General features: G+C 43.3%; 1 protein-coding gene across 1 annotated transcript in view; it reads left to right on the top strand.

The window, feature by feature from the left end:
• Positions 1-4,456: 4,456 nt before the first annotated feature.
• RHOJ (ras homolog family member J) overlaps positions 4,457-14,488 on the top strand; it is a 111,512-nt gene continuing 101,480 nt past the window's right edge. Inside the window, exon 1 of the mRNA XM_004698641.2 lies at positions 4,457-4,649. Coding sequence (XP_004698698.1) covers positions 4,472-4,649 — 178 coding nt within the window. The 5' untranslated portion in view covers positions 4,457-4,471. The remainder of the gene's footprint in view (positions 4,650-14,488) is intronic.

Here is a 14,488-nt window from a genome sequence, read left to right as displayed (position 1 = left end):
ACAAAAATGCTCTGCTGGCTTTGGGGGAAATTCTTGTGAAGGCAAATGCAGAGAACTAGAGAGAGTCAAGGACTTAAGATCTTTGGGGGAAAACAGAAAAAATAGTGCAACAAGATTTTACCGTGGTAAGTTTGTGTAAACGTGGTGCTTGAGGTAAACCAAATAATTAATGGTGGTAGAACCGCCACTCAACCATTTACATGATCCACTGGCAGCTGAAAAAAGGATATTTTAGTAAGTCTTCATACCACTTCTAAATTGATACCAGCAAGCCTGGAATTGACGTGTATTCTTGACCAGACTAGAATTAGTAACCCCATGGCATCTATGGCCTCGTGGGCCTGTCCCAACCTTATTGCATTGCTGTTACATAAGTTTCAAGGGTCAGGCAGGACTTTGTTCTGCAGGGTCACTAGAAGCTGGGGGTCAATTCCGTGGTACCCAGCAAAAGGAACAGTTTTCAAGATTTCAGGTTGGTCTTTTCACATTTCAAAAGGCTTATGCTCACCTGGAAAATACAAACTGCAGGGTTAGCCAGCCAACTGTGATGGTATCAACATTCGTGAACTATTTTACCATTTTTGCTGGTGAGTCCCACAAGTGGCTCCCCACACATATTTGATTTAGGGGGCAGCAAATAAAAACAATGCATGTTTATGTTGAGATATATGGACAACATTCTCAACCCATCTTTGCTTAGAATCCAATCTGGCCAATATATCAATTGGGTTAGAGGACCCATCATTAGATGCTTTCTAATTGTTGTCAAAAATAGAAGGTATGTTTGGCAATGTAATTTTAGTCATGTGTATGTTCAATTCTCTTAATTTCCACTCTACATAGCAATCTGGCCATAGAGGCAAATATCTGTGGTCTGATAGTGCAAGGGCTAGATTGTGCACAGATATGACAAGGTTTTACCTCAGACCAATTTCCCAGGGTTTTTGTCCCTAAGCCAACTACTGGGCGAGCTGGGGTACAGGTGCAGTGAAGGAATCCAAGGTCTTAGTTGATTGGGCTATATATTTTTTTCAATTTTTGAACATTTTCTTTGTTTTTTGTTTGTTTTTGTTTTATCATTTTGTTGGGGGCTCATACAACTCTTATCACACAATCCATACATACATCAATTGTGTAAAGCACATTTGTACCTTCATTACCCTCATCATTCTCAAAACATTTGCTCTCCACGTAAGCCGCTGGCATCAGCTCCTCATTTTACCCACTCCCTCCCCACTCCCCACTCCCTCGTGAAGATTGAGCTATATTTAAATGGAGTGCCATGTCCTACAGGCTGCTGATCTCAGGGACAAGGTCAAAGGCAGAGAAGACCTTCAAAGTTCTACCAAGTTTATGTGATCACTTTATGCTCAAAGTGATCATGTTCACCTTTGGGGTGGGCTCATCACACTGCCTGTCAATCATGCCTTTGAACCAGGGGTCCTCAAACTTTTTAAGCAGGGGGCCAGTTCACTCTCCCTCAGACCGATTGGAGGGCCAGACTATAGTTTAAAGAAAACTATGAGCAAATTTCTATGCACACTGCACATATCTTATTTTGAAGTGAAAAACAAAACGGGGCAAAAAGACCCAGCAGTCTGGATAAATATCCTTGGAGGGCCGCATGTGGCCCGCGGGCCAGAGTTTGAGGACCCCTGCATGCCTGCCCCCTTCACACTCAGTCCATTTTTTTCAAAAAGTAACAAAAATATTTCCAGGTCACAATTTTATTCTTACATATTCCAGACATGCTGGATAGTGTGAGTGAAAATAAATATATACAAGTTGCATGCAGTCATCGGGACCTTCCGATGCTTCAGAGTGCCAGCAAACATAAATAATTCAACCTGAACACTGAACTGAGTCCTGGGGTCTCTCCTCTATAACGTGGTACGATCATAAGTCAAGCATGGGCATGCCACTTGCTCTGGCCAATGAGTAGGAACAAAAGGGTTACTTCCCGGGACAAGAGCGGTGCTACTTCACCTTTCATGTCTGCCTCTGGCCCAGGGTTCTCAGTGAGGTTGCTTCCTCTGCCTAGAATGCTAACACCACATAGTAGTGATACAGTGTAAACAAGAGGTAGATGTGTTACTTCAAATCATTGAAGTTAGCCACTTGGTTGTTATGTATCACAAGGTTACTGAAACACCAGCATTTACAAGAATAAAAATATATCAGGACACTAAGCAATATGGTAAATGTTCCTATAATCAAAAACAAGAAATCCGGGGCTATATCTATTACACAGTGGTATATCTATTTGATATGACTATCTATATATATGACGAGGCTCCCTGAGCACCACAAATGGTTTGCACTTGACTATTAGCCAGAAGATCCATGGTTCAAATCTACCTGGCAGTGCAGAAGAAAGGTCTGGTGATGTACACCCATAAAAGTATAGCCATGCAAACCAATGGAGCACACGTATAGTCTGAAACATATGGGGCTCCATGAATCAGAATCAACTTGATAACAAGTTTTACATATTTTTTATTGATAGCCACTTTTATTTTTAAATCATTTTATTGGGGGCTCTGACAGCTCTTATCACTATCCACACATCCATCCATGTGTCAAGCACATTTGTACATATGTTGCCATCATGTTCAAAGCATTTTCTTTCTACTTGAGCCCTTGGTATCAGCTCCTCATTTTCCCCGCCCTTCTTCATGAACCCTTGATAATTTATAATTTTTTTCATGTCTTACACTGTCCGATGTCTCCCTTCACCCACTTTTCTGTTGTCCGTCCCTCAGGGAGGGGGTTATATGTAGATCCTTGTGATGAGTCCCCTCTTTCTCCCCCACCCTCCCTTCACCCTCTTGGTATCGCTGCGCTCATTCTTGGTCTTGAGGGGTTTATCTGTCCTGGATTCCCTGTGTCTCCAGCTCTCAGCTGTATCCGTGCACACGCTCTGGTCTAGCAGGATTTGTAAGGTAGAATAGGGGTTGATAGCCACTTACTAAAGACTTCACTCCCACTTAAGAAAAAGAAAAGAAAATATCAACAACGCCCCCCCAAATAATAAAGCTCTTTCTCAAAGCAATTGGATTATTTGAATTTTTAAAACGCATGTTCCAAAATGTCCAAGAAAAATAGCGTTTTCCCATCCAAAAATATACTTGGCCCATTTGTCAAAATCACTTACAGAGTTCGACTACTTTTTTTAAGTCCAAGTACATTAGTCAAATGTCGAGCTTCAAAGAAAGGGTCTTCCTTTTGAGTGACCCAGTGAACAAATAAATTAGCTGCCAACAACTCCTTTGGCAGTACAGAGGCCCAGGCCGCCCCTTGGGAAGAGACTGAAATCAGAGTGAAACTTGCAGGCACAATCAGCGTTTGAGTCCTGACGCTCCCCGCTAAGCCACCCTACCCACTTTCCTCTCCAAGAGTGTTAGCGTGTGCGCCAAGCACATGTGTGTTTGTTTACCAATAAGACCATGCCGCCTTGGCCAACCGCTGATTGACTTCGTATGTGCTACAATCATAAAAGTGCGTGTGTCCACTGCACATGGTTAAGGGCAGCCCTCAAATGTCCCAGCTGACACCCCTAGAGAAGCCCAGCCTACGGAAAACCTACCCCAAGTCCGTGTCCCTCTCAAAGCCACGGGGCTCGGAAGGGCAATGGACCCTCTTGAAAGCAGGGATGCACTGGTGCAGGGTTCTCGTTCAAGCAAGCGAGGAAGGCCCGTTTTTCATTTGCAACGCTTCTAACTGGTGACTCAGTCAGGGATGATGTCATGTGTTATCCCGCAACTGCTGGTGTGGATCGCCCTGGTTCCCTGAAACCAACCCCTCGGGGGCGGGGGCTGTGCCCGGGGTCCTCCCCAGTGTCCCCCTGTCGTCAGCTTCTTCCCAGGCAGCCCCGGGCACCCGGCCCACAGCAGCGGGAGACAGGGGCAGTCTGACGGCCTGAGGCCGCAGTGGGACCCCAGGAGTTTCCCACTCCAGTCCTGGCACCGTTCCCCAGCAGGACACACACACACACACACACACACACACACAGCTCCCATTGTTGCAGCCTTCCCAGCCCACGATCCTAATAAGGAATGCAGCAGGAAACCCATGATTTCCTGACACTCGGCGGGCCGGAGGAAGCCAGGGGAGCACTCCATTAAACAGCCCGGCTTTCCTCCATGTTAGCCGTGCAGCGGAAAATGGGGACGATTTAGCAAAACTCCAAGCCAGTGCTGCTGAAATTTCCAGACTGCCCAGAAGTCCCTAGAACTCCATGGAAATGAGGGTTTCTTAACTCCCACGGACAGGCAAAGGGGACAGGCGCTTGTCCTCCTGCCCCTGGAGTGCGTGTGACCTTGCTGTACCAGGATGGTGAGCCAGAGGCCACCCCCCAGCCGCCTGGGCCGGGTCCCGGGGAGCCCCAGCCGCCCAGGGCCGGCCGCGTGAACGAACCCCAGCCAGCCGGGCTCCGGGCGCCCCGGGCGCAGGGGCAGCTGGAGCTGCCCGCATGAACGGCGAGGAGGGACGCGAGCGCAGCTGCGCCTGCGGCGGCGGCGACGACAAGAAGATGCTGAAGTGTGTCGTGGTGGGTGACGGGGCCGTGGGGAAAACCTGCCTGCTGATGAGCTACGCCAACGACGCCTTCCCCGAGGAATACGTGCCCACGGTGTTTGACCACTACGCAGGTAAGGGAAGGTGGGGCGCCTGTCCGCATCCGCACCTAGCTGACCCCTGCAGAGGGGCCTGGTGACCCGCAGCCCACCTGGCATCACGTACAACCGAGGAGTTTGCTGGGATGGTTAGCAGGACACTTTCCACATCCGTTTGTGTAACTCCTCACCGCCACCACCCTGAAGTCAAAGGAGAAGGCGCTAGCGATTTCTGAGATTTTAGCTCAACGTGTGCCAGATTGACCCTTTTATTATTTTATTATCATTATTGTGAGCATTTTTTAAATGAGGGGTAATTCTTTCTTCCAAAAGAAAGGAAAAACAAACTTACTAGACACACAACGAGTGAATGAAGTAGGCTTGCCACTTTTCATATCTTCACCGCAGGCCACTCAGAAATGAAAATACCAAATGTCATACATATCAGACGATCATTTTTCCAGGAGAACCGATGCCAGCACAGCGTTTTCATTCTCCTGGTGTTGTAGTTTGGCGTTGAGAGTAGGGGATGGGGTTGGGGGGAATTAAAAGGTTTTAGACCTCTGTTCATCTGAATCTTGAATTAAACACACACTTATAATCTGTGCATTAAAAAAAAAAAGTACAGATAAAATTTAACAACCCTAACTGGATCTTTTCAAAGCATGTCCCTAAAAGACAAAATTGGGCATAAAATATTTCAAAACATGATACTTAAGCTACAGTAGCCCCCGCATAATTCTTTTCTGCTGACTCATATTTTCTGAGCCTCCTGAAATGGGGAGATTTACTTGTCCGTGCGCTAGCACTCTCTAGGCCGGTCTATTTTGAGTCTTACTTTTCTTCTTAACTCCCCAAACAAATCTGATTAAATTCCTCAAAGGCCAGCTAAGGAAATTCTTCAAGCGTACACGAGCCGAAAATGTGTTCCCTCTTTTTGAACAGAGTGATCGGTGTGGTGAATCATCTGAGGTCTGAGACTTTTGCCCAGGAAATGCTCTCTTCCTTCGCTTTGGCTTTGACTCAGCTTTAGCCAAGGGGAAACGGCCCACAGGAAACCTGTGAGTGCTCCGCTTGCTATGTGGCTATTTGAATTCCTCTTTAGATAGGAAGTAACTTCTTTTCCAGAGCTAACCAAGCAACGACATCCCCTCCTCCACTGGCATTTGCATGATTTATAATGTTCCTATAGAGCAGAGAGGGGGGAAAAAACCCTGCACTGAGAATAATATCCATTTCCCAGCAGGTTTTCGCTGTATTCGCAGAAGTTCTGAGCAAATTTAAACGCTGACTCCCTTAAGATTTTCTGAAAATATGATGGCCATGCTCACAGAAGAATATGTTAATGAGAACAGCATAAAGAAAAGAACAAGTAGACTTTGCTGTTGGGGGGGGGGGGACTAATGATAAAATAAGTGAATCAAGAAAAGGGAAATAGATCACAAACTACATATAGCCCCTCCCAGGGGGACAGACAACAGAAAAGTGGGTGAAGGGAGACATCGGTCAGTGTGAGACATGACAAAGTAATAATAATTTGTAAATTATCAAGGGTTCATAAAGGAGGAGCGGCAGGGAGGGAGGGGAAAATGAGGAGCTGATACCAAGGGCTCAAGTAGAAAGCAAATGTTTTGAGAATGATGATGGCAACAAATGTACAAATGTGCTCGACACAATGGATGGATGGATGGATTGTGATAAGAGTTGTACAAAGCCCCAATAAAATGATTTTTTTTAAATTCGTGAATCACATATGCATTAAGGAACTTACGTGGATTCTTGACTTAAAAAACATTGTAGCACAGATCATTTGCATTAGACCTGCTTCCTGTCTCCAATGAGAGATGTAGCAGGGACACCTCATTTCATAAACCCTTTTATGAAAGTGGGAACTTTAATCTGTTCCAAGAAGAGGTTTCAACAGTTTATGAAAACTGCTTCCAGATCTCCATCGGTTGGGACAACCAGTTGCAGAGCACGTGTTGAGAAGAAAACAGAGGAAACCATCTTTACAGATAAAGGCAACTTATTAAAACCAAAGAAAGACAGAAAAATATATTTGAGAGTAAATAAACTTAGGACAAAAGTTATATTCCCATTAGACCAATTTCTTTTATATTTCAACTTGTACGTACTTGCTGTTGCTTGAACATCAAAACATCTTGAAGTGTTGGCTACTTTGCATAGTGGGTTATGAATCAGGCTGCTCACCACAAGGTTGGCAGTTCAGACTCACCACCCACTTTGAAAGACACAAGATGCTTTCTGCTCCAGGAAAGATGCAAAGCCTGGGAAACCCTAGGGAACAATTCAACGTTGTCCAAGAAGGTCATTATGAGTCAGAATAGACATTGTCAGTGAGTTTTGTTTGTTGTTTTGATTTTAGCTTGGGGGGAGGGGTTTGGGGGGGAGGGTTGGGAGGGGGCAGTGGGTGCAGATCAAATCACAGCCATTTTGCATAGATTCTACAAACAGTTAATGAGCTCAGCATCTAGCCAAGAGGCTCAATAGAGTCTACCCCGAGGTGTCTCATAAGAAAACTTTGATAATCTACATCCAAAATATCATTCATTAAAAACTTTATGAAGCTTGGTGCTGCTCTGATACATATGGGTTTGGGGTGAGTTTGAGTGGACTTGACTGCAATTGTCACTGCCTGCACATAGTAGGCATTCCCCGATATGGTTGCTTCACTTTACGTCTTGTGCCTCTTTTTTTTTTTAAGTCATTTTATAGGGGGCTTATGTGTCAAGCACATTGTACATTTGTTGCCATCATCAATCTCAAACCATTTTCTTTCTACTTGAGCCCTTGGGTCTTGCGCCTCTGTAAATCACAAAAACCGCGTGTGATTTCAGTTGAGAGGAGAATGCAGACAGGAACCACGCCTCCCTAAGATTGTGATGAAGTGATTGTTTCTGTGAGCAAACGGATATTCTCCATCCCCGAATCTCTCGCTTCTTTCATCCCCTCCCACCCAGGACGTGGCTGAATGTGAATCCTTACACAGTCGTATGACAAGCTACAATCAACACAAAACAACTAAATGACCTCCTCGCCATTAGAATCAGTACCTCATCTCTGGGGCCTACTGGCTCCTTCTAAAAATGACAACCTGAAACTGAGTCTTTAGAAATTTTCTATTCAGCTCAAAGAGAATCTATCCCTGAAGAAGATGTTTATTAATAGATGACCGCTGCAGAAAAGCAGCAATGTGATCGTATAGATGGAGGTACAATATAGTGCTCAAGACAGTAAATTTAGACCCAAGTTTGTGTTTTCATCTCGGAAACTCAACTTTCAGCATTGTATAAAAATTTACGTTTCCCTTTTTCCCAACCGCGACTCAGCTGTGAGCTCCTTAAGGGAAGAAGCTTTGTCTTGTCAAATCCAATGGGCACTTCTCGGTCTTCTTCATTGGTCTCTTAGTTGATCTTTTCCTTTGTGGTTGGTCACTTTCTTCTCTGGCCCCCTGGGGTACCATATTTCCCCACCTAAGCAATCTTTTCTCCATCTCCCTCCCTCGGCAGTCTTTCTCCAGCCACTGACTGTGGGCGTTCTTCACTCTTTCTCTAGTCTCCATTGATGCACATCCTCTGGTGGATGCCTGATACTAATTCTTCAGATCCTCCTCAGACAGGCCTTGACTTAGCAGTATTATTTTACACACACACACACACAAACACACACACAGAGTTATTTGCTATTCTGCTGTATTTCTCTTCACAGTATTTTAACAGCCCAAGCATAATATATGTGTTCATTTAGATAATTAATTATATAAAACATGGAAACATAAAGTCCTTAAGGTCAAGGACATCAACCTATGCACTATCCAATAGGTACCTTCTAAAACATAGCCTGGCCTATAACGGTCTCTCAATAGCTAGTCAATGAAAACGGAATTTTAAAATGTTTTAATCATCCATCTGAGGACTAGGACTAAAGAGCAGACAGGTGGGGTAAAAGTAGAAAAAGCCACTCATGTCATTTACAAGTGTACCTTCAACACATCTCTGGGCCCAGATTTCTACACCCTTCCAGAAATGACTGGAATTGGACCGATGACTTGTTGACCTTTGGCAAGTTACCATGGAGCAATCGCATTTCTTGTTGTTGTTGTTTTAAATCATTTTATTGGGGGCTCATACAATTCTTATCACAATCCATACATACATCCATTGTGTCAAACATATTTGTACATTTGTTGCCCTCATCATTCTCAAAACATTTGCTTTCTACTTGAGCCCTTAGTATCAGCTCCTCATTTCCCCCTCCCTCCCTGCTTCCCCCTCCCTCATGAACCCTTGATAATTTATAAATTATTATTATTTTGTCATATCTTACACTGTCCGATGTCTCCTTTCACCCACTTTTCTGTTGTCCATCCCCCAGGGAGGAGGTTATATGTAGATCCTTGTAATCGGCTATGCCCCCTTTCTACCCCACCTTCCCCCCACCCTCCAGGTATCACCGCGCTCACCACTGGTCCTGAAGGGGTCATCTATCCTGGATTCCCTGTATTTCCAGTTGCTATCTGTACCAATGTATAGCCTCTGGTCTAGCCAGATTTGTAAGGTAGAATTGGGATCATGATAGTGGGGGGAAGAAGCATTTAAGAACTAGAGGAAAGTTGTGTGTTTCATCATTGCTACTCTGCAACCTGACTGGCTCATCTCCTCCCTGTGACCCTTCAGTAAGGGGGTATCCAGTTGCCTACAGATGGGCTATGAGTCTCCACTCTGCACTCACCCTCATTTACAATGATATGACTTTTTGTTCTGTGATGTCTGATACCTGATCCCTTTGACACCTCATGGTCACACAGGCTGGTGTGCTTCTTCCATGTGGGCTTTGTTGCTTCTGAGCTAGATGGCTGCTTGTGTACCTGCAAATCTTTAAGACCCCGGCCACTATATCTTTTTATAGCTGAGCACCATCAGCTTTCTTCATCACATTTGCTTATGCACACATTTGTCTTCAGTAATTGTGTCGGGAAGTTGTGCACCATGGAACACGTTTCTTATTATACCCTATCTTGACCTAGCTTTGGCTTTGAGTAGCAGATCTTTCACTGGTTAAAAAAAAAAAAATCCTTAGCAATAAATATTTCATATGACATGTGACACAGAGATATGACTTAGATTTTAGTTTAATGAGATGACATTTTTGGTTAATTAGATTGTTTTATGGCTTGTATGTTTGTGAGAATGTACATGTAAAATAAGACCTTTGACCTGAAACTTGTGTATGATGTACCTGCTATTGTCATCAGATTCTGGATTCAAATTGATTTAGTTTGTGGATCTTTCTAACATAGTTTGGAAATTCACTTTGACGCTATTTGCAAAACCAGGCTGCCTATAAAAGAAATCAGCACAATTTGTGGAAGGTGGGGGTGGAATCTAGTTACTCTAGCAGCTAAGTGAGGTATAAAATAAAACCATTTTTACTGATAGCCAAAAGCCAGTTCTGACTTTTTTAAACCAAATTAAATGGTGGTAGATATAAAGTGGACTCAATAACAATCTTAAAGACAAGCAGAGAAAAAAACATAGTATACCCAATCCACAGGGGGAGGAAGAAGACAATAAGAGTGAATAAAAACAAAGTTCCGGGCCTATAAAAGATTACAACACACTTTTGACCATTTGGGATTATTTATGCAGGTATTTCTCTTTTATTCTTTCTGAAGACACCTGAGAGTCTCTAGCAAGTGGATGAGAGATACATTTTTTGCAAATCAAAATAAAACCTAAAACAACTGTCATGGAGCTATGGGATAAATCATCTTGGATATAAATGAATAAATGAAGATTGTGAAAGAAGAGGAGATGGATCAACTGAATCACTCATCTCCTTCTAAATATAGCAATAATTTTTTTAAAAAAGAAATTTTAACCAGAAGGGTCAGCAGGCAGGCCGGGAACTATTTATACACTTTTCGTTTGTTTGTTTTCTTCTTTTCCATTTCTCTCATGTCTATCCATATAAGATAGGCAGGATAACCAATCCCGAGGAGAAAATCACAGGCCCACGGCTACAGGGTGACATGGGAGAGGAGGAGGTGGGAGAAAGGGAGGAGGGCTAACAAGGGAACAATGAGAACTAAAATCAATGGTGAGGAGGGTGTAGAATGCCTGGTATGGTTTGGTCAAGTTCAATATAGTCGAGAAAAGTTCTGAGAGTCTAATGTAGGTCGAATATGATAGTGGGATAGGAGGAAAGTAAAAAGAAATAAGAGGAAAAACTAGGTGACAAAAGACATTTATAGAGGCAAAAATATAGGCATGTACATATGTAAATATATAAATATATTAATAGGGATATAGGTCTATGTACATATATTTAAATGTTAAGTATTAAGGTAGCAGATAGGCATTGGGTCTCTACTCAAGTGCTCCCTCAAAGCAAGAGCACTTGTTCTAATACTATGGTATTCTGTGGTGCTAACCTTCCCCACACGATTGCTTAAGTCAAAATGAGTGCATAAGCATATGTGGTGAAGAAAGCTGATGGTGCCCAGCTATCAAAAGATATAGTGTCTGCAGTCTTAAAGGTTTGAAGATAAACAAGTTGCCATCTAGCAGAGAAGCAATAAGCCCACATGAAAGAAGCACACCAGCCTGTGTGATCATGAGGTCAATGGGATCAGGCATCAGAAGACCCAAAACAAACAAATATATTAATGCAAATGATGGGGGTCAGAGAGGAGATCCAAAGCCCATCTATAGACAATTGGATATTCCTTCACAGAAGGGTCACAAGGAAGGAATGAGTCGGACAGGGTGTAGTATAGCACCGACGGAACACACAACATTCCTCTAGTTCTTTAATGCTCCCACCACCACCGCTATCATGACCCCAGTTCTACCTGACAAATCCGGCTAGGTCACAGCATGTAAACTGGCACAGATAAGATCTCTCAATACATGGAATCCAGGAATAAACCCCTCAGAAACAGTAGCAATACCATGAGGGTAGGGAGAAGGTACGGGGAGAAGGGGGAGAAACAGGGAACCGACTACAATGGTCGATGTATAACACACCCCAGAAGATAGCGGTCGGTGTAAGATATGAAAATAATAATAATTATAATTTATCAGGGGCCCATGAGGGTGTGAGGATGGGGGAGGGAGAGAAAAAAGAGGAGCTAATACCAAGGGCTCAAGTAGAAAGAAAATGTTTTGAAAATGATGATTTGTACAACGTATGCATAAATGTGCTTGATACAATTGATGTATGGGTTGTTATAAGAGCTGTAAGAGCCTCCAATAAAATGATTTATTAATAAATAAAAAAAGTTTTTTAGGCACCTACTTCCCCGATGTACAACGGAACTAAGCACTGCCCTGTCCTGCGCCATCCTCACAATTGTCTGAGTCCGTGGGCGCAGCCATTTGTCCATTCATCTTGTCCGAAGTTGTCCTCTTTTTCTCTGGCCTACGACTTTACCATGCATGATGTCCTTCTTCGGGGACTGGTCTCTCCTGACAACATGTCCAAAGTACATAAGATGAAGTCTGACCATCAGTGCCTCTAAAGAGCATCTGTCTTCTTGTAAGACAGACTTTTTTGTTTTTTAGCAGAATGTGGTACTTTCAATATTCCTCGCCAGTACCATAATTCAAATGCCTCAATATTTCTTCACTCGTCCAACTCTCGCATGCATATGAGGCGATTGAAAATGGAGTGTCTTGGGTCAGGTGTACCTTCATCCTTAAACTAAAATCCTGGCTTTTCAACTCTTTAAAAAGGTTAGTACAGCAGATTTATCCAATTCAATGGGTCAGTTTGTAGTTCAATCTCTTGGCTACTAGAGGGTCGCTTTTAGTCAGAATCCGCTGGATGGTAGTGACTTTGCTTTGATGAATTGTGCTTGCCAGAGCACACAGGAAGAGCCACGTTCCCAAGGTGGGAAACGGCTTCTGTAGCCTCTGACCTCCCTGCACTCCCACGTTAGCTGACAACAAGCCAAGGACCTTGGCCAATTCAGCCCCCCGCAGCCAAACTCCCTGTGAGAGAGACTTTCCGTACCACACAGTTGGGCTCCTTTCATTGCCCAGCTAAAAGAATTTCATAAATTTTACTAACTTACAGTCTATTGAATTTGGGCTTCCAGTTAATACTCTTTCATTTCTGGGATAACGTTGATCAGAGTTATTTTGATAAAATTCTGCTCTCTTTAGGGAGCATATAGAAAATTTTGGTCCAGAGATGACTCGTTAAAATTAAACATCTAAAAAAAATTGAACATCTCTGCATTTGGATACAATTGCCCATTCTACAGAGGCACTGAGAAAGTGGGCAACAATTATAATCTCGCTCAATAAAGGATAAGAAATTAAACTGATACTCTCTCCCTCATCAACCCTGAACAAAAGGCTACAAGAATCTATGGAGGCTTGACCCTTTCTACAAAAAAACAGGATTTGACTGAAATTTTACTTTTCCGTAAACAAAAATCTAGCCTCTTGGGCTCGTCAGCATACAGTTCATTCATGCAGTTAATTTCCTTGTACAACGTAGCCCAGGAAATACCTCATCTTCAATCCAATAGAGATCAACTCTTCGCTACAGAGTGGCCTGGCATTGAGTCCGAAAGACTGGAGCCCACCAACTTTCGGATGTTTTCAAAGGGCACAAAACACATACCTGATTCATTTGCATTCACACAGAGATTTTTTTTTTCTTCTTGGTTCTGTAATACACTTTTTTACCTGTGTTATTCTTTATTCTCAATCTCAATATGAATTTCCTTATGGCCCTATGTGACTCTACAAGCAATGCGGTGGTCTTAACTATGAAACTGCAATGCACTAGAATATGTGCTAATGGCAATAACTATACATTTGTACCACGATTGCTATGCTTTAAACTGTGGTGTTGGTAAGGAATATTGAATTTACCCTGGACTGACAGAAGAACAAACAAATCAATCTTACAAGAAAGCCATATGACCGGAATGCTCCTTAGCAGTGAGGATGGTGAGACTGTGGCCTGCTTGTTTTCGACATGTCATTAGGAAAGAACAATTGCTAGAAAAGGATATTACGGTTGGTAAAATAAAAGCTCAGTACCAAAAAGGAAAAATCTCTATGAGTTGGACTGGCATAGCCAAAACAAGGTGCTAAAACACAGCAAGGATCATGAAGATAGAGCCCAATGCAGGGCAACATTTTGTTCTGTTCAGGACTTCCAGTTCATTCTACTCTGTTCAAGCCTGGCTGCTGAAGGAAAGCCAGAAAGTGCTCTCATGTGTAAAATGTGATTGTACCAGAACAACACCGGAATGGGTAAAATCATAAGCTAATGCACTGATAGAAATCAAATATCCCTCTTTAAAAACTAAGGGCCACATGTGTATGCAGCGGTTCTCACCCTGTGGATCGCAACCCTTTTGGGGGACGGACAAATGACCCTTTCACAGGGGTCACCCGATTCATAACAGTAGCAAAATTACAGTGATGAAGTAGCAACGAAAATAACTTGGTGGTTGGGGGGGTCACCACCACATGAGGAATTGTTAAAGGGTCGTGGTATTAGGAAGGCTGAGAACCACTGTGTTATAGAGTAACCAAATATTCTGATAGAAGCAGAAACCATAGTGCTGAGCTTAAGGATGCTCTCCACCCATGCTGCTCTGAATGTGCGTCATGTTCCACAGTTCTGGCAACTATCCAGTTTCCCACATCAGACTTGAAAGTGCTCACAACATCACTTCCAAGTCTTCCATGCCAAAACTTTGACCCCTTCCCATTCCTGTTATTGACCTGACACAACCATGTACTATAAATTTCGGTCTGCGCCAATCTCACTGTGTCATCTGTGACCGCACTGGTTTGAACTGCTTCAAAGCCCGGGCTCTGTCATAG

This window comes from Echinops telfairi, unplaced genomic scaffold, assembly GCF_000313985.2.
Source record: "Echinops telfairi isolate 266 unplaced genomic scaffold, ASM31398v2 ScPeMD7_18;HRSCAF=68, whole genome shotgun sequence".
NCBI lineage: Eukaryota > Metazoa > Chordata > Mammalia > Afrosoricida > Tenrecidae > Echinops > Echinops telfairi.
The sequence above is the reverse complement of the archived record's forward strand: the minus strand, read 5'-3'. Positions and strand labels throughout refer to the sequence as shown.